We start from the raw sequence: 21,126 nt of genomic DNA on the forward strand, positions 1-21,126 counted from the left end.
AGACAGAAGATTTATGTATCAGAAATTTATGTCTAACATTCTGTGCATTTACAAAATCTACAAAGCATAAATCCCATTTTTTATTTATTTTTTTTTAAATTTGTAATCACATGTAACTCTCTCCAGTTACATTCGTATTGCATTTAGTTTAAGGCATATTTGTTTTGCGACATCACGGAAGCTAGAAAATGTCTATTATCATCACAAAAAAAAAAAAAAAAAAGCCTTTTTGCTACCCAGTTACCTCATCACATCCTAGTCCAAGTCTTGGCATGCAAAGAAACAGGATCAGAAATATTTAAATATTTAACTGGACCCTGTAAGGTTTAAGTAAGTATTTTATATTACTGCAGATTTTCTCATTAATCAGAAGAGCTCGGTGCTTTCAGACCTGTATAATAAACATACATCATCATCACTGTATCTGTATTTACCTGCTTTTCAGTTCCTCGATTCGTTTACACAGCTGTTCATCGTCTTTTCCCAGACGTTTTAGCTCCGTTTTGAAACGATTATAAACCACCTATGAAGGAAAAAGGATTCAGTAATTTAAGAAATAGAAGAAATCATTTCAAAAAGAACTACACTTTTGAGTAAATAAATACCGAATGGCACCAAACCAGACAAACATAACTTGATTTTCAAGAATTAAATTTATTTATTTATTTTGACCTAAGTTTAACACTGATTAACACCTATATAAAGATATAAGCCCCAGGGCCCCTGACCAGAAACTACTTGCCAGTTAGCAGGAAATTCCACCTGTTTTGAACTGCACTATGGATTCAGGAAGCCAAGACAAAGATGCAGAAGTACAGAAGGGTAGAGCATGGACAAGAATAAAGCTTTAAACTGGTACAAACTTTTTGCCTACCTCGATTTCATTGACTGCTTTTCTTTTTGCTTGCACTTCAGCCTTCAAAGAAATACACTGAGGATGAAGGGCTTGTGCTTCTTCACTTACTGTTTCTAATCTGTCTTGTACTGCTTTGTACTTTTTTTCTGCTTCATTCACTTTTACCTTTGGTGAAAAAAGAGAATGATATACAAGTAGTAATGGAGCAAAATTTTTCATTTGCCACTATGGACATGCAAAGATGAAAATTAATAAATGGACATTCTCAGGAAACCTACAGACTACCAAATCTGTGAAGTAAACATTAGCAACCTTTTTTTCTATCTCATGGTTTACTCAAACACAGGACTCTTGATACAATAAGGCCAAGTAACATGACATCAAAAGAAGTTAAGCCAGTGTCTGGACAATGTTCCTTCAGTACTACACAGACACGTTCACCCCAATGCAAAAAATACAAATACTTAAAACAAAAATACAAATACTTAAAAAAAACAAATACTTAAAAGCAAACAAACCAATCCACAAAAATTTTTTTAAAAAAGGAAAATGCTAATAAAGAAAACTTGGAGAAGAAGTTTTAATAGACTGAAAAGTTTTGGGGCTGTTCAGCCCAGAGAACAGAAGAAGTTATGTGGAGACCTCATATCAGCCTTTCAGCATCTGAAGGGGACTTATAAGGAAGCCTGAGAGGAACTCTTCATCCTTTGTAGTGACAGGACAGAGAGTAATGGGTTCAAACTGAAAGAGGAGAAATTTAGATATATGGAATGAATTCTTTCCCATGAGGGTGGTGAGGCACTGGCACAGGTTGCCCAGAGAAGCTGTGGCTGCCCCATTCCTGGCAGTGTTCAACACCAGGCTGGATGGGGCATTGAGGAACCTGATCTAGTGGAAGGTGTCCCTGCCCATGGCATGGGGATTGGAACTAGATGATCCAAACCAACCCAAACCATTCTATGATTCTAAATTCACAATAATGATGCCTAGCATTTCTCTGTAAAAATATATATTTCATAGGTGAATATGAATATTTGACAAAATTATTCTTTCCTTCTACCAACAGAAGTCTTAAGAAGTCAAAGACTTACAAAGGTCTCCTGAAATCACTGATCTTTTCTGTAGGCAATGATACCCAAGAAAACCTACATGACAGATCTCTGAGGCAGGGACTAAAACTAGAGTGATTTAAACTGTATATGTACCTGCCATTCTTCTACCTTCTGAATAAACTCTGTATTTGCTTCTTCAGCCTTGATGCCTTCTTTGATTGGCTCTATTTCTTTTTCCATCTCACTCACCTAAAAAGAAACCTATATTAGCATGTATCAGAACGTCTGCAACAGACTGAGAAAGAAGTACATTTCATATGAATAAACATATTTTAGCAAGACACTTACCACTGCCCATGCCATATTATGTTTCAACTCTTCGAGACGTCTTCGCATGTCATTCACAAATGCAATGCTTTTGTAGAGTTCCTTTTTTTCTAAATAAATCTGCCTAAGTTCTTCAAGACGCTTAAAAAAGAAAAGGAGAGGTTCATCATGAGTGCAAAAAGTTGTGATGCAGTAGAAAATCTTGGAAAGATTTGTTTTTTGTAAAATTTAATGTCACTAAGACCTAATCAAATCAAAGCCATGCAGTTTAAGTCCTACAGTTCTTACAGTGCACAGATCTGTGCTAATAATTACTTTAACTTTTACATACCTCTCTTCCTTGTTCTATCTGAATACGTGTATTCTGTTGAGTTTTCTCAACACATGAATAGTCTTCTTTCATTTGTTCCAGCTGAGTTGCCTTCATAAAAAACTAAAAAGGAATAAAAATTTGCAGATGTCAGATTCAGCACCTTATCTAAGTGAACTTTAATTGCCACAGAAAGACCATTCATTCCAACCTCTCTGCATGCTGAATGACACCCAAAGTAAAGTAAATGGTGGAGTTCTGGTGGTACAACTTCCATCCCCTTCTCGGCCTGCACTGTGATATCAGAAATGCTCATTAGGCCTTGGCCTTGATGAACAGCACCTGGGCTCAGCTCCTTGTGAGCATACTGGAAACATTCTCTGCTCCCAGGAACTTACGCTGTCTGATGAGCTCCTGTTTTTAACAAAACTGCCTTGGAAACTTACTTTTCTTGCCTGAATAACAACCCATGTGGAACGACATTTTTGTTACTGAACTTTTAAAGTAAGTTACAAACCCAAATTGTGGTGAGGATGGAACACTACTATGACTAAAGCCCACTCTTTTGCAGCTCTATAAACAGCAGTCCTAAGTGAGACCCTTTGAGCTCTGTTCGACCTTAGTGGGCTGTGACCAGCATCTCCCTCTGAGTGGGACACCTCTTGCACCACTGAGCTCTCAAATTTACTTGGAAGTTCACAACAGAGCCTGAGCTGATATCCCCACTCCTCAAGGATCAACCTGTTGAGACGATACAAAGGCATCCAACGTGAGTATTTCCCTGAATTCGATGGGAATTTTTCAGAGATACACCTTGTATGTACTGTTAAGGCCTGTGGGCGTGCGAATATGCTCTAGTAAATGTATTATGAACGTCACCTTCTTAGATTCTTAAGTAAATTAGGCCTATAAGTGAGTTACCATTGTGCTATAGTAAATTCTATAAGAATCTTTTGTTAAATTGTTTAAATTAGGCTATCAATTAAGTGCTGTTAAGTTTAAGTGCTGTCAAGCTTAAGTGTTGTCAAAACCTTTAAGCCTAAAACATTGGTCAAGTCTGGGGCTGAGTTTGGCAAGTCACTCTGAACCCGGTGACTTAACGGGCAGGTCTCCCTTACTCCTTTTTATCCTTACCCTTTTCCCATCACCAGCCTCTATGTAGATCATTTTAGGTTGATTTTAGTTTTAGCTTGATAGATTATAGGTTTGAGTATGATTTTCCTCTGTGTGCTTTAACCACCCAGGTAAGCAGAAGAGTGAACCTCGTCAACAAACTTTGTCCTGCTTTCATTTTAATATTAAACCTGCTCTTTTGCTGCTCCCTGTGCTGGTGGTTCTTTGAGCATTCTAAAACACTCATTTGCAACTCTGTATTTCTGAATAATGAACTAACTCAGCAGTGTCCTAAAATTTAATTTTATCAATCTCTTTAGAGAGAATAAACTTAAAAAAAAATTGTTTGTGTAAGTGGATGACTGCTACAATCAGACAGAGTACTGGCTCTGGCCAGGATGAAGTTAAGTGTCTTCATAGCAACTTTTATGGTGCTGTATTTTAGATGTGTGATCAAAACAATACTGACAACACCTTAATATTTTAGCTGTTGCACCAAGGCCTCCCGTTTCTCACTGCCCTCCCAGTGAGTACATTAGCGGGGTGTGCAAGAAGTTGGGAAGGGATCAACCAGGCAGCTGATCCCACCCCATGCAACTTCATTGTCGTGGTTTAGCCCCTGCCAGCAACTCAGCCCCCCACAGCCACTCACTCACTTCCCCTTGGTGTGATGGGGGAGAGAATCGGAAAAGTAAAAGCGAGAAAACTCGTAGGTTGAGATAAAAATAATTTAATAAAGGAAAAGCTACACACACACAAGCAAAGCGAAACAAGGAATTCATTCATCACTTCCTATGGGCAGGCAGGTGTTCACGCATCCCCAGGAAAGCAGGGCTCCATCATGTGATTTGGGAAGACAAATCCATCACTCTGTCTTCTAATTCCTTCTTCTTCCCTCAGCTCTATATGCTGAGCACGATGCCGCATGGTCTGGGATATCCCTTAGGTCAGTTGGGATCAACTGTTCCAGCTGTATCCCCTCCCAACTCCTTGTGCACCCCCATCCTCCTTGCTAGTGAGGTGGGGTGAGAAGCCAAAAAAGCCTTGATTGTGTTCAGTAAGCACTGCTCAGCATTTACAAAAACAGCAGTAACAAAAACATCTCCATGTTATCAACACTGTTTTCAGCACAAATCCACAAGGTAGCCCTATCTTACCTGACATGAAGAAAATTAACTCTATCCCAGCCCAAACCAGCGCAGCCATGCTCAGCAAAAAATGGGATGAGAGAGGGTTTAGGGGGATTAGCCATCTTTTGCTTGGGAAGTGGTTTGGCATTTGTCTACCAACTGGAGGTGGTGAGCGATTGCTTTTGCGTCTCTTGTTTTCTTTCTCTTTCTTTCTCTCTCCTTCCAGCTTTCTCTGCATTTTTTTTAAAATAATTTTTATCTCATCCTTTTAAGTTCTTTTATTGTACTCTTACGTTCCTCTTACCCCATCCCAAACTGGAGGGAAGCACAGAAGGGAAGTGAGTGGTTGTGTGGTATTGAGCTGCTTACCTGAGTTAAACCACAACAGGTTATTAAAATCAAGGAATCTGATATTTTTTTCCATCCAAATGCCGCTTCTAAAAATTTGAAATCAGTATTCTAATGTTTAGTCAAAATGCTCAATTATTTTTCTTACCTTATACTTGTCACTTTCACTTTTAGTCTGTAAAAACTGCTTACTCATCTCTTGGGTTAAAATAGTCACAGGATTATCTACCTGCAAAAAATAATCGCTTTTGTTTTATTTTGAATAGAACAGTTATCATGTGATTGCAAATCCATGAAAGTGAGCAAACCATCGCCTTGTTCCATGTACTGCAATTCTATACTAAGATTCAGAAATTAAGATTTCTAATCCTATCATCTCTTTAAAAAAATACAAAACCTAACACACAAAACCAATAACAAACAGAAACTTTAGAAATCAAACTCCATCAAGTACAAAATCAAACCAAAGCAAGATCAACTAAGGAGCTGCTTCCAGGAGGATGACTTCTATAAAGACAGTGTCTGTAAGTTCCATTTATTTAACAAGATCAGCATTAGAAATTTTGTCCAATGTTGTATTTCTCATTATTTAATTGGTCAAATTGATCATTTAATGCAATGAATTGACCCATATATTCTTACAGAAGTTTCCACAAAAAAAAATCAATACGTATTAACTGAAGTCTGTGTTACTTGAAATTCCAAGTATGTTGAATATTTTAAACTTCGTGTGCATTACCTGATCTTTCATTAACCACTTAAGCAGCAAAAACACACTCAAATTTCTTCCACAGAAAACACTGAAATAATCAGCATAAAAACTCCCTCCAGATACAAAAGAAACCTATGCAAGGACTTTCATCAACAAGCTACATGACTCTTGGCTCACAGATGATAGCAAATACGTATCTGCCTGGAACAGAATCTTATTCTAAACTGTATGAGGTATAAATTTCAATTTTTCTTTTGCTGATGCATTTGATTTTGAAATAACATGGAAGGAATAAATCTCTCTCATTTAAGGAAATGAGAAAACACTGCTTTTTAATGAGAGCATTATAATATCGCATGCTGATGTCTGAAATTGCACAGAATTTAAACACAGCAACTACCTGTATATTATAATGATCCAGTATTTTTACGAGTTCTTCTTTCTTTGAAGAAATTAAGGTTCCTAATGGAAAAAAACAGAGGAAAAATACCAATGGGTCCAAAGTAAAGAGACGTACAATGCCCCAGTCTTTTGTTCAATGTAGCAATGTAAAAAATTAGACTAATTTTTTATAACATGGATGTAGTCCTAAATGAGAAACACTGGTTGTTTGGGTTTTTTTCTAATATATTTGCATTTGCACAGAAGGACTTCAAATTAAAGCCCCTTGTTGCCTCACAAACCATCTGTGACAAAATATAAGTAAATCAGTAAACTCAACAGAACCTCAAAAAGATTAAAAGAACTATGTTCACCCTCATCATACAATCAGATTTTTGTAAAAAAAATACATAATGCAGAACCTGACATACAAAATAATATATATCAATAAATACATAATGCTTTTGACATATTAAAATATTCTTAGTCTGAGGTAAACACACAAGAAATGGACAGTGTCATCATCCTTGAATGATTCTACGAAATAACATCATCCTTTACTAACATCATTTAAAGCAATGAAAACATTTAAAGAACTTTTAAGACTGAGAACAAAGCAAACTACCACCAACCAGATTTGCTTTTCAGTTTGTAACTTCTGCTTCCTTCCTGATTAATGCGCTGATTCACAATAATAGAGTTACCATACACTTCTGGTTTAAATGCATCTCTGCCCTGGTTTCGCAAAGTTATGGAAATATCTGCAGAACTAAAAAAAACATGAAAATAATAAAAAAGACAACTGAAATTAATTTCAAATCTAACAAAAAAAAATCAGAACATTCTAATTTTACATACAAATTGTCAGGTTTACTACAGGTCAACACTGCAAGTCAGTCATAGTCAAGCAGAACAACATATATTTATGTTGTTTGAGCCAAAACAGCATCAGATACACATCCAGAAAGGCTGCCATACACTATCTGTTTGCATCTTCTTCATGCAACACCCAAAAGTAAATAGTTGGAAGAGTAGATTTCCCCCACCTTCCCTTCCCATCTGAGTGCCCTCATTTTTAGGTTGCAGATTCAAGTTGCTTTTTTATTGTTCTCCTGTTTTCAAACTGGCTTCTGTAGAAAACAGTTGCTTGGTTTCTACAGCCTAACCAAAGTAATCTATACCAGAATGCTTAAGGCATTCTTATAGAAAAGATGAGATATGCTTCCACTTCTGAATTCCTATTTTCTGTTTCTTGAGTGAATGCTGAAACATTAAGTTAATACACATAAGGAAGGTACTGCCAAAAATTTACTCGAAGCACCTCTGAAAGAAAAAGTCTGGAACTCCCAGTTACAGCTTTATGTAAATGTAAACTCCTAAACCTATTTTGTTATCGATTCCCCTGAATATGTTATTCCCGCTCTTACAGCAGACATGAATCCACTTCCTGCATGTTTAAATATCCACCTGTAACTCAAGGTCTTTATATTGCATATTCATTCACGTCCCCAGAAAGATTGAAAAATAATTAATCTCGCTGCTTGCAAAACAGTAACTGGTTACCTAGGATTTTTCTGTAATGAACTCAATTATTTGGCAGGAATTACATAGCGGAAGTAACACATGAGAACAGGGCATTACAGAGGACATACCACCATGTTAGCTAGTTCAGTGTCCTAGTTTCAGCCAGGCCAGAGTTAATTTTCTCACAGCTGCTGTGAGGGGAGCGGGGCTGTTATTCTATGCCACCCACGTCATCACTGGGGGACATGGCTGCGGGTGAAAGAAAAGGGGAACACGATGTGGAACTGCTGCCATTTTGTTCCTTTCCTCCAGGGAAATCAGGCAGCATGTGGAGCAGTGGGATGGCTCCAGTCCTCCTGGGGGGGTTTGTCCATCACTGCTTTTTGTTGTCTCGAGCTTGGGGAGAGAGAGAGAATGTGGACAATCTGTCCACCATTGTTTTTTTTTCTTCACTGGCCCAGGCTTGGGGAAGGGGGGGGATACAGACACTTTCATCCAACATTTTCTTCTTTGTCTGGGGAGCCCAGAGGCTTGGGCTGTGGTGCAGTCACGTTGAGTCAGACTCAGTGAGCACTTTTGCATGTAATCACCCTATTTTATACACTGTTGTTAGTATTGTTGCTGTTACTGTTTGTTTTCCTTATCTGTTTTTTTTCAGTAAATTGTTATCCCAATCCATAATCTCTGCTTTTGTCCCTCTCTCACTGTAGCAGATGGAGAGAAAGAGGAACAGCTGTTTGTAGTGTCATTTCCAGCTGGTTTTAAAAACACAACATTCAGAAATAAGAGTATACTACTTGTAAAATTTCTAATTTTTTTTGTTTGTAGTTTTTTAGGGAGGGTTTGTTTAAATAAGGTCTCTTCATTGTTTTGCTTTTTATTGAAACCTGGTGGATCCAATAGGAAGATGCAGAAAGTGACGGTGAACAGAAAACTCATCAGCTAACCTGAATGACTAAACAGCACACGCAACTTTAAAACTAAAAAGTTTTACTTACGTCTCTCCATCTCGAATAAACATTTTTAATGAGGAACCTCTATTAGTTGCAGTGGCTTTTCCACCAAGTCCAACAATAAGAGCAGTTAAAACAGAACTTTTTCCACCTGTAATAGAAGCATTGATCTTGTTTTAAAGGGAAGTTGTTGTGACTTCTCCAGTGCACCCATATTACAGATTTTTGTTTGACTGGTTATATATTCGTGCAACAGAAGTCCAAATTCTGTCCTTATTGAAAAAATCATTTAAAGTAACAATAACACTAGGAAAGTATCTGCCATTTCTACGGTTCTCCCTAAAATAACCCAACATGCTAAGCCGATCTTGTTACTTCTATCTAGCAATTTGCATTCAATGTGTCCTAGGTCAGGAGGAAGGAATGTCCCCTTCCTTAAAAGCATACTAAAAACATGTATACAACAAAAGAAATCAAACATGTATTACCATTTACCTAATATCTGAAAGATTTTAAGGTCTCTTTCAAAATTTATGTTTTAAATTTTTACTTCTCTCTTCACAAGAAGTTAGTTTGTATAAATATCACTTCCTTTTCCTATAATAGTTTCTACATGACCTACTGTCCTGATTCTGCTTCCTAGTAGCTGGTACAGTGCTGTGTTTTGGGTTCAGTATGAGAACAGTGCTGGTAACACACTGACATTTTGGTTGTTGCTAAGTAGTGTTTACCCAAATCAAGGACTTTTCAGGGTTTCATGCTCTGTCAGGAGGAGCACAAGAAGACAGGAGGGAGAATGGCCAGGAGAGCTGACCCAAATTGGCCAAGAGGATATTCCATACAATGGAATGCCATGCCCAGTGCATGAACGGGGGGAGTTGGCCAGGAGCTGCTGATTGCTGCTCAGGACGGGATGGTTGTGAGCAACTGTATTGTGCATCACTTGTTTATCTTGGGTTTTATTCCTCTCTTTCTGGTTTTTATTATAATTATTATTATAATTTATTTTATTTCAGTCACTAAACTGTTCTCTCAAACCACAGGTTTTACCTTTTTCAGATTCTCCTCCCCATCCCACTGGGGGACGCAGGGGAGTGAGCAAGCAGTGGCACGGTGTTTAGTTCCCAGATGGGATTAAACAACAACAGTCATTTTTGGTGCCCATCACAGGGCTCGAAGGGTTGACATAATGACAGATATGACCAGAGTGTGTTAAAATGAATTTTTTGTAAGCCTTCATTATAATTCAATTTAATAGTTGCTGATCACAATGTTGATTTATTTGCTCTCAGACTCTTGCACTAGTTCTCAGAGTTGCTTTATGCAGCACCTTCCTCGCAGGATGTGTTCCCCGTTTTGGTGTTCATCACCTCTGGGGCTTGGGCAAAGGTTATCATTTTGCAGTACTTTGTAATACTGGCTCATATGATGTGACAGAACTGGCTGTGAGCCTGGGCCTCGGGGGCCACCTAGCGGCAACCATTGACCATTACACCCCCTACCTTCCCTCTCCGAGAGCCAGCCTATGCGGCAGGAATCTTCCCCTTCTTCTCCAGGCTAATTAGAACAGCATGTGAGAATTCTGAAAATTTTGAATACCTTTGGAAAGTTGAAATCATCAGGAAGTAGGATGTTGCTGAATGTGGTTCAGATCTTGTTTAGCATTAAGAAACTACAGTACTACAACCCCCCAGTACAACCACTGAGGCTCCTTCAACCTCAGCAATGGGCACTGCAGGCACTTGGACAATTACTGTGTATTTAATAATAAACATACAAGTACATTTAGTTCAAATATAAATTTATTTTGCTAAGAAAATATTTATATTTACATTATATTTTGCAAAAATCTCCACGTTTAAGACCTAACTCTTTCATCAGCCTTGCCCTACTGGGATAGACCTGTGTGGCTCCCAAGTCCATGCCTAAAAGATGGCAAAGAATTCTTTTTCAAATGAACATCACATCTTCTAAATTATTAACAAAAGTGTTCTTTGACAAAGAAATTATGCAATTAATACTTACTTCCATTGCTTAATTAATACTTACTTCCATTGCTTCCAACAACAAAATTGATATTTGATCCAAACTGAAAAGGCCCCAGATTTGAGTGGCACATGAAGTTCTTCAGCTGGATACTTTCAATTATCCCAACTTCACCAGCAGTCTAAAGAATGAACAGTGAAAACTAGAGTTACTTATGCATTTTAATGAGATATAGTTTATATATTTTAATAATAATGAGCATTAAAATGACAGAATAATATAAAGCATCAACGGTTACAAGCTACAAGGAAACAGAAGGGTTTCATGACACTATGTAGTTGCTTGCTACAGAGCAGTTATGTAATAAAATAGAAAGAAAAGAGTTACCAAAGCTGACTGCTCACTCATAGTAACTTTAAGTTCTCCTCATTACTAACTTATAATTAATACAACAAAAAATATTAAGACAATAGATTCTACACAGTTGGCTGACCATATTAACGCATCTTATTAAGGGCATTGGCAAATACCTCTTAAATCCTGGCAGGCTTGGGGCACTCACCACCCCTCTAGGAATCTGTACTGGGTTTGAGTGGCAAGATTTTGTAGCGGGAGGGGCAGGAGGCTACACGGGTTGCTCCTGGGAGAACCTCCCACAAGATTCCCAATGTCCAACAGAGCCAATGCCAGCCAGCTCTAAGACAGACCCATTGCTGGCCAAGGCCAAGCCCATCAGCAATGGTGGTAGCACTTCTGGGATAAGAATTAAGAAGGGCAAACTGCAATTGCAGCAATTGCAGCCAGAGAAGAGAGGAGTAAGAATATGTGAGACAAACAGCCCTGCAGACCCCAAGGTCAGTGCAGAAGGAGGGGCAGGAGGTGCTCCAGGCATCAGAGGTGAGATTTCCCACAGCTGTGTCCCTGCAGCCCATGGAGGCCCATAGGGGAGCAGAGATCCACCTGCAGCCCATGATGGAGCAGGTGGATTCACAAAGGAGGCTGCGACTCCTTGGGAAGCCCATGCTGGAGCAGGTTTGCCAGCAGGACTTGTCACCCAGTGGGGGACCCACACTGGATCAGTCTGGTCCTGAAAGACTGCATCCAATGGAAGGGATCCACACTCAAGCAGGGGAAATGTGAGGAGTCCTCCCCTGGGTACGAAGGAGCGCCTGAGACCACGTGTGACAAACTGTCCCACTCCCCCATCCCCTGTGCTGCTGGTGGGGAGGAGGGAGAGAAAATCAGGAGTGAAGCTGAGCCCAGGAAAAAGGGAGGGGTGAAGGGAAGGTGTTTTAAGATTTCGGTTTATTTCTCATTATCTCTTAAATCCTGATTTGTTAATAAATTCGGTTCATTTTCCCAAGTGGAATCTCTTTTGTCTGTGACAGTAACTGGTGAGTGATCTCTCCCTGCCCTTATCTCAACCATGAGCCTTTCGTTATATTTTCTCTCCCCTGCCCACGTGAGGAGGGCAGTGACAGAGCAGCTTTGGTGCACACTTGGTGTCTCCAGGGTCAACCCATCACAGAAGCCTGGTCTGGTATCTGAAATGTTTCCTAATGTCCAGTCTAAACACACAGAACAGGATAATATACAAGACAGTATTTTCAATTTCAGAAATTATTTTTTAAAATTCCTCCATCAAATCAGAATTCAACCACTAACAGAAAAACAGAAAAAAATAATATTCCTGTTTTCAAGTTTCATTTCCATCAAAATTCACATTTCAAACACTAGATTTTTTTTAGATATTTGAAAATGTCAGCTATCCAAAACAAACAAGTATTTGGTGCCTGTTTTAGTAAATAATTAGTATCTACATTCGATACCGTACTGATGGAAGCCTATTCAACCTAAGGCGACTGAAGGCCCACACTAAGACCTTAAACCATCTTGTCCGTGAGCTGCTTTATGCTGATGACGCCACCCTTGTCACCCACACAGAAGCAGCTCTGCAGCATTTAACATCCTGCTTTGCAGATGCTGCTGAGCTCTTTGGGCTGGAAGTCAGCTTAAAGAAGACAGAGGTTCTCCATCAACCTGCACCTCAGGAAGTCCCCCATCATCCCCAGATCACCATTGGCCAATCAGAGCTCAAATCAGTCCAGCAGTTCAATTACCTGGGTAGCCTCATCTCCTTGGATGGTAAGACTGACAGGGAGATGGACAACAGGTTAGCAAAGGCATACAGTGCTTTTGGAAAACTCCACAAAAGAGTATGGCGTAATAAACACTTGAAGAAAAGCACCAAGATCAGTGTTTACAGAGCCATAGTGTTGTCTACTCTCTTATATGGTTCCGAATCATGGATCATCTACCACCACCACCTGCAGCTCCTAGAACGCTTCCATCAACGGTGCCTCGGTACAATCCTAAACATCCACTGGTCAGATTATGTGACCAATACATCTGTTCTAGAACAAGCAGCAGTCACAAGTATTGAGGCCATGTTACTGAGAACACAGCTGCAATGGGCAGGGCACATCTCCAGGATGAAGGACCACCGCCTCCCTAAGATCTTGCTTTATGGTGAACTTGCCACTGGCTGCCGCAAGAGAGGAGCCCCAAAGAGAAGATACAAGGACTCCCTGAAACAACATCTCAGCCTTGGCCATATTGATCACCATAACTGGTCTACTCTGGCCTCCAACTGGGAGGCCTGGAGACACACCATCTATAACGCAGCTGTTTCCTTTGAGAACACACGCAGGATCACTCTCGAGGAGAGAAGGCAACGCAGGAGGAACCGTGCCTTGCAGAATACACCATCTAAGGAGTCTTTCTGCTGTGCCTTTTGCAATCGGATCTGTCTGTCTCGTATTGGCCTCATAAGTCACCAACGTGCCTGTCACAAATGTGGATAGAGCCTTCCCAAATCATCGTTCGCGAAGCCCAGCCATGAGTTTTAAATATTTTCTATGCTATTACTACAAATATAAGCAAACTATATCATGGTTCTACCAAAATCCATTTCCTTTATTTGATTACTTGAAAACTTCAGTAGCATTCATTCTGTAAAACCAGAATATTGTTATTTTATGATCAGCTGTTATAACTAGATGACCTAAAAGAAATAAGGTAAGAACGAACATCACAGACAGTACCTCTAGTTTCTTTTATATTTGTTCTACTGAAGCCTACATCCAAGATATTTATTTAAACAAGCACAACTTTTTCTTCTATCTTCACCTCTACAACTTTTTAAACAACTTACCAACTGTGAGGAGGTATTACCATCAGCAGATGACTCTAAATTTTCTTCTTCATTAGACTCATCACTATGTTCATCTATGTATTCTTGTCTCCGCCTTTTCTGGGATCCAGGCTTTGAAATACTTTCCTCCTTTCTCTTACCCATGAGTACTGAAAAATGAAAGTAACGAAATATTGTAGGTTTCAGTCTTCTAGATGAAAACATACCCACAGGTGATAGCACAGACATACTAAATTATTTAATTTGATAAAAGAAATATTAAGATCATAGCAAACATTGCACAAATACTTTTTCAGAACTGAAATATTGGTAATTTAAGCCTAAGCGTCCTATAAGAGTTGCATGAGAACAAAAGAAACACAGCTTCATTAATTCTAATCAAGCTGAATTTGTTGATTAACAGTAAAATCACCCTTAACTCTCTTTTCCTTGGTACATTTGTCTTTGGAATATTTGCTAGAATTGTTTTTGGTTAGCAATGGAGTTAAGGATCAGGTGATAAAAAGAAACTAACATGGTGTGATCAGCAGCATCAATACAGATATGATTAAAGTAAGCTGCACAGCTAAAAAGAAAATGTATTAATTATCTGTGGTTGACAAAAGCCTAGAAAATTTATATGCGGAACACACAGGAGTAGAATAAAGGAAAATTCAGACTCATAACATTGTTCCTGTGCTGTTTCTTACATGCGAGGCAGTGTAGTGTGATCACAGTAAACAGAATGCTGTTATTCTCCTAATGAAGGGTAATAGTTCTCTCTCTATAGAGAACATATGCATATATTTCCTCCAAAAAAAATCAGTAAATAACACGTAGACTTCCAGCACTAATAGGACTGGTCTGAAATGAATTTTGCAAAAGTAACAAGCTTTACTAAAGTCATATAGAACTGAAAAAGGCATTTGGATTAATCAACATCTCACATTCTCTGTAACTTTAAGCTTACGGCACTGTTTTTATTCCCCTAAAAGTACACATTACATTTTTCATGTAGAGTCCTGGAGTCCCAAAGGCCTATACGAAACATGGAAGTTGACATACTTGCCCAAAGTAGAAGCAAGGTCCTGTTTACACAAAGGCAATGCACAGTCTTTTTACTTGTTAGTCGTTTAGTCAGCTACTGATCATCATCCAAAACAGGCTAAAATTCAAATCATTTGCATAGTTTTCCAACATCAAAACTTTTCTGAAATGGAGTTATGCTCTCCTATCAACTCTGTACTAAAATTTTGTCTAGAGCTCCCTTCTAAGAAAGATAGCAACTAACTTTAATGCACATCACCAGTTCGAGCAAAATTCAGAGGCATTAAATGTAATTAATGTTCACTGTCATGGGTTTCTGTGGCTGGTTTTTTTTTGGTAGCGGGGGGGGCTACATGGGGTGATTTCTGTTAGAAGCTGCTAAAACTTTTTCCCCCATGGAGCCAATGAAAGCTGGCTACAGGAGGGACTTCCTGCTGTTGGCCAAGGGAGAGCCAATTGTTGCGCCTCTGTGATAATTTATTTAAGGAAAACGTTTGTTGCGCAGAAGAAATTGGAGCCGGGGGGTTGCCGTCAGAAGCCCCCGGGCCCGGGCCCTGGGGCCCCAGCCCAGGGCAGGAACGGTGCTGGAGTTGAGCTGGCCTGGGCCGGGGCAGCGGCCACGGCCTGAGCCACATGGCACCTGGCCCACAGCAGGCACAGCGACGGAGCCGAGCTGGGCCGGGCCAGCCCCACCAGCAGGCACTGCCCCGACTCCCATCCCGGCCGAGCCAGGACAGGCTGGGATGGCTCCGCCACGTTGCAGCTGAGCCCATGGGGGAACAAGCAGATGCATGAAGGAGGACTGTTACCCTCCCGGGAGGCCCAGGATGGAGCGGGGTCCCTTGGAAAATCTGTGGCCCGTGGAGAGAGGAGCCCATGCCGGAGCAGGTTATTCCTGAGTAGGACTCAACTCATGGCCCTGTGGGGGACCAACATGGGTGCAACTCGTCTGTTAAAACTGCATCCTATGAAAAAACATCGGGGTGCAGAGACCCCCTGTGCCCCATGGAGGAAGCCTTGGGACAGCAGATATGGAAGACCTGTGGCCCAGGAGGGGTAGACCCATGTTGGAGAGGTCCATCAAGGACTGTTTCCCGTGGGAGCAACCCCACAGAACAGGGGAAGGACTCAGAGCTTTGGCCCCTCTGCATCCCATGGTGAAGACCATGGTGAAGCAGGCAGTCACCCTGCAGTCCATGGAAGGGTGACCCACAGGACAGCAGACTTGGAAGACCTGTTGCCCTATAGGAGGAGGGAGAGCATGGAAGGAAGGAGGGGTGGTTGGAAAATGTGTTTAAGACTGTTTCATTTCTCACTCTTTAGCTCTTATCCTGTTAGTAATAAATTTTAGTACCATCCTCATGTTGAGTTTTGTTTTGCCTGTATGACTTCTCCCAGCTCTTAGTGACTTTAGTGGGTGCCTAGAATACGGCCAGGGTCAACTCACAACATATAGAAAGATCACTGTGGCCTAAGAGTAGGCTGCTTATTTATAAAAATAAAAAAAAAAATTTTTTTAAAAATTGAGTGGGGTGCATGAAAGAATGACCAGCATTAGAGACATTGCATGCCTAAAGTTGGTACCACATGTCATGGTTTGAGACCAAATTGACTGTGTGGAGACTAAACACACTGACTGCTTAGAGGCCAGAACACTCCTAGTCATGGATACATGTGATGATAACAAGAGAGCACTTCCTTGTCCCACAGGACAGATGAGGTGATCCAGGAGAGAAGACATGCAGGTATAACAGTTCCTAATATGATCTCCTGCCTCCTGGAGGGAGATGACATGGTCTGTGTGAAAGCAGGATGGATCAGCACAGTGGGTCCAGCTGTGCCATGCACAGCCTTGGGATCCCATGATGCCCCCTTGTTAAAGCCCTCAGGCCCTCCCAGAGCTTCTCAGTGGGTCTTGCTCTACATTCTCTCTTTAAATGTTTTAAGATTAGTAACCTGGAGAATCTGCAGAGAACTTAGTGAAATGAAGACTGTTGAATTACAACTTTAGTCATAAGAACTAGTGCTGCAAGGGAGAGGGGTAAGATCTGAAGGCTCATCCTATGAGTTCATCGAATGGGTTTTACTTTAAAAATATACAAGGCTTCAAAAATCTACTTGCTGGACTTATTAAAAGGGCCTTCAGTTCTTTTAATACCTCAAGAACAAGCACACAGGAGAAGACACTGCACACGTTTCTCAGGAGGTCAAATAACACACTTCTACTGGCAAACTTTAGAAAATAAGGGAACTTGGTAAAGGTTTAAAGGGCAATATTGAACCAAAATAAAGCATTCCACAAAGCATTGACTTAGCACATGCTAACACACACAACCTAGCAAAATTCAACCCATCCAGCTTTAAGTTACCCAAATATCAAGGAGATTAGGAGAAGAAACAAAGAAAGAGACAGAAGAAGAGAAAATTACTGCTACCACCCCAGATGCAGCACAGATCCAGCTACCAGGAACCCAGGAGATGGCAGGGCTGTGACCACACAAGGGCCACATGGTGTTGATTTTATCTGCTTTGGTCCCTTGTGGCCACACCCTCCAGGCAGGACTTCTGGCCCACTGGCCACTTTGGGTCTCCAGGGTGGGGTGTGGGCAGTGCTCCCAGTGTCCAGTGACAGACAGCTGCTCTGGGGCTGCCCAAGGAGGCTCCAAGGGGCTGGAGTATGGAACAAGGCACTATTCCACCTTCGTGAAATTCGACCTGTCTCTTCCCTGTACACACACACACTTGAGTTCGTCCAAGCCAATAATTAATATAATAATCCAGTGTCTCATAAGAGGAGCAGTCTTTCTTCCCCCTCCCTCTACTGATTCTGTCCCATCCCCCAAAGTTCAAGCAGCTCTTTACGCAACAAAATAATAAATCATCTCAAGGCTCTGATTCTACTGAAAATTAATGCAAGAAAAAACTTTTTTCTTTTTACATTATGCAAGTTCCCCAACCTTTTCACCATGCAGATCTGTATGGTTGGGTTATTGTGGAGAAAGAGATGCTTCTCTGAGCAGTTCACTTGTGTCAGCTTAATGCTCTGATTTTAACTGACAGGAGGTCAGACAGTTCATACTACCAAGCATCACAGACTAGAGCATATATTATAAGAAACACAACAGACATTAAAATTTGCTACTCTATTATTTTGCTACTACTAATAATAATTATGTTATTATTAGTAGTAGTAATAATAATTTCATGAAGTATTTACAGCTAAACTGTCATATCCATTTTATGTTACGAAGATTAATACCACACATAGAAATCAAAGAAAAAACACACTTCACGATTACATACCTTTGGCTATGCTGCTTTCGGTTTACTACACAAACATGCCTTCATGCATAAATAATAAAGACCAGGAAACAGTCCCTTCTACGCTCTTGGCATTTATCCATCATCCAAATATGAAGACAAACATTCAGTCAGTCTGCTGTTCCATCCAACTCTTTCTCTAAAAAGAAGGGAAAACACAAGCTTTAAATGTTGCAATTAATAATGTCCAAACTAAAGATCAGGGCTATCAGTTCCACTGCTATACTATTTGAACATTTAAGGAAAAGAGAGTATGAGAGTACAAAACAGAACAACGTAACCAAGAAAACTCACTCGTAGTCTAGCTGTGAGGAAGGCAAAAGACAGAACAATCTGCACCCCAAAGTTTTCCAAAAGTTAGTACTGTAAACAAAACTTAACTGGAACTGCAGGCAAAAAGTAGCCTAAGAAATTATGACAAATGTCAGTGGATATAGCACCTTCATGGAGTATAAAAAAGACAAAAGGAATGAGGAAACTGACTGCAGCAACAAGGAATTCACTAGTAAGATTTTACAAGAAACAAAGCTTAAAAGGTAAAGGAAGAAATAATCAACATTTTAAAAAAAAATAAAAACATAGAAAATGACACACATATTTGAATTTTATCTTCATGTCATCTTGATATTTTTGGCAGAAAAGGTTCATTTTTTTGACATTAACTACTCCCAAAACCCTTGCAGCAAGACACCCCTAATTTTCCTCATTAAGTTTTTAATTGAAAAAATAGTTGCCTTCAGTCTCAGCACCACTTACCATAACTCTAACAACAGTTTGGAAATAACTACACAAGGCAAAGGAAAAGCAGCTGATCCAATCTATCTGAAAGTTATTAAAGTGTGCAATACTATATTGGAAACAACTGATCTGGCAATAATGTACACCAGTACATTTTAAGACACATAATACAATAATGGGAAGCCAACAATGGATACTATTGACAAATGTTAACAGAAGGTGTTTGGACGATGGACGATGCATCATATTTAAAAACTGAAATATAAATCCATGTTATATTGCAATATAAAGTAAGATATGTTAATGGAAACATGATGACAGTCATGAACATTATTAATTCAAACAAGAATCCAACAATTATTCAGAAAGACGAATCAAAAGTACTGATTTAATGAAAAAATGAACTTTACTATCATGGAATGTAAGTGCATACAGTTAGGAATAAAAACTGGACCTATAACTGGGAACAAATAAGGTCAAGACAGATCCAATTATAAAAACAAAGGATTGCTATAAAATATTACAAGCAATTGTTGTGCATATAATGAGAGTTGGCAAAATAGAGGCAGAGCAAAGACATCATAGCAGACCTACTGCAGGGTGAACACAAGATACAGGAGGAAGCAAAGGGTGGAAGAAGAGGAAGAAAATATCTGTAGTCTTTAGCTGATGTATAGCACCAGCATTTGTTTAATAGCCACAAAGATAAACTGATTACAAATTAGCAGTTAATAATTATGAAGGAAGTACAACACTATCTGTTGAACTTAAAGGCAGATGTTTCAGAGGGCTGAAGTCAGAAGCCCAGAATCATGAACAGCAGTGGGGTGCTGTTCATTTTTGAGGACTGTCCAAGTCAGGTGTCCCATGTTAGGCTACGTGGTTTTGATATTCACGACACCTCTCCTAATGTATTTGCAGCCAGTTCATAAGAAGCCTGTACCATCCCATCAGACACTGGAAAAACATTGCCTGACCCACAGAATCACAGAAAGGGTAAAGTGGAAGGGACCACAAGTGGGTCTTCTGGCCCAACCTCCCTGCTTAAGCAAGGTCATCCTAGACCACATTACACAGGACTGGACGAGGGAGATTCCACAACCTCTCTGACCAATCTGTTCCAGTGCTCAGTCACTTCCACAGTAACGAAAGCGAAACTTCCCGCGCATCAGTTTCTGCCCATTGCCACTTATCCTATCGCTGGGCATCACTGAGCAGAGCCTGGCTCCGTCCCCTTGGCACCGCCCCTCCCTGCCCCCAGATATTTACAGACATTGAAGAGGTCCCCTCTCAATCGCCTCTTCTCGAGGCTGAACAGGCCCAACTCCCTCAGCCCTTCCTCCTAAGAGATGCTCTAGTCCCCCAGTCACCCTCGTTGCCCTCCACTGGACCCCTTCCAGGAGCTCCATGTCCCTCTTGCTTTGAGGAGCCCAGAACAGCACTGCGGCACAGAGAGCAGCTCTGCCTTCTCTGTGGGGAGCCAAAAGAGGGGGCAGAGATGCCGGAAGCCCACGATTACCTACTGCTTTTCCCAACACCGCAGGACCTGGCAGGAGCCCCGCACCCGCAGAGAAGGGAACCGGGTCTCTTGGCGGCTGGAGCACCCGGGCGGCGCCGCTCCCGCTCCTCACCCGCTTCCCGCTGGCACGGGCGGGCACCCGGGGGGAGCCCTGACGGCCCCGGGGGGAGCCGTCACGGCCCGGGGGGGGTGCGGCCGCGCTGGCAGCGGGTGACAAACAGCAGCTCCAACCCCGAACCGGTCCCGCAGAGCCACCTGCGACACTCGCCCCGGCGCCGTGCCGAGGGCACCGGGACAAGCGGGAAGTAGCCGCCGCCACCGCTACGCTGTGGCTGCCCGGTCGCCCTCCCTCCCTCCCGGCCCTTCCAAAGGGCGGGAGTGCGCCCGGTCACCGCCCGCCAAGACCCTCTCCCCGCACGGGTCGCCCTCTCCGCCCCTCCTCTCTCTCCTCCCTTGGCCTCCCCTCCCCTCGCCTGCTCCGCGCCGCGCGGGCGGGGCCGTTACCCGGGACAGCTCCGGATCCTCTCGTGGGGCGGGACGGGACGAACCAAACCGAACGGCACCACACCGTGACGAGCCGGGCCGGGACAGGCGGAAGAGCCGCCGCGGGCGCGGC

At 41.3% G+C, this 21,126-nt stretch overlaps 1 protein-coding gene across 3 annotated transcripts in view; it reads right to left on the bottom strand.

Moving 5' to 3' along the window:
- Positions 1–21,126, bottom strand: part of SMC6 (structural maintenance of chromosomes 6) — a 39,071-nt gene extending 17,945 nt beyond the window's left edge. The window contains exons 1-13 of one of the 3 annotated variants that reach the window (XM_027640936.1): positions 21,015–21,126; positions 18,236–18,392; positions 13,907–14,055; positions 10,756–10,873; positions 8,752–8,857; positions 6,862–6,998; positions 6,249–6,310; positions 5,285–5,365; positions 2,567–2,668; positions 2,257–2,376; positions 2,062–2,157; positions 875–1,021; positions 435–523 (exon numbers count right to left, since the gene is read on the bottom strand). In XM_027640936.1, coding sequence (XP_027496737.1) covers positions 435–523; positions 875–1,021; positions 2,062–2,157; positions 2,257–2,376; positions 2,567–2,668; positions 5,285–5,365; positions 6,249–6,310; positions 6,862–6,998; positions 8,752–8,857; positions 10,756–10,873; positions 13,907–14,050 — 1,202 coding nt within the window. In that variant the 5' untranslated portion in view covers positions 14,051–14,055; positions 18,236–18,392; positions 21,015–21,126. Of the gene's footprint in view, positions 1–434; positions 524–874; positions 1,022–2,061; positions 2,158–2,256; positions 2,377–2,566; positions 2,669–5,284; positions 5,366–6,248; positions 6,311–6,861; positions 6,999–8,751; positions 8,858–10,755; positions 10,874–13,906; positions 14,056–18,235; positions 18,393–20,510; positions 20,846–21,014 lie in introns of those variants that run through there. The other 2 variants (XM_027640938.1, XM_027640937.1) reach the window with 2 other exon arrangements.

This window comes from Corapipo altera, unplaced genomic scaffold (assembly GCF_003945725.1).
Source record: "Corapipo altera isolate COAL_440 unplaced genomic scaffold, ASM394572v1 46, whole genome shotgun sequence".
In the NCBI taxonomy this organism is placed as follows: domain Eukaryota; kingdom Metazoa; phylum Chordata; class Aves; order Passeriformes; family Pipridae; genus Corapipo; species Corapipo altera.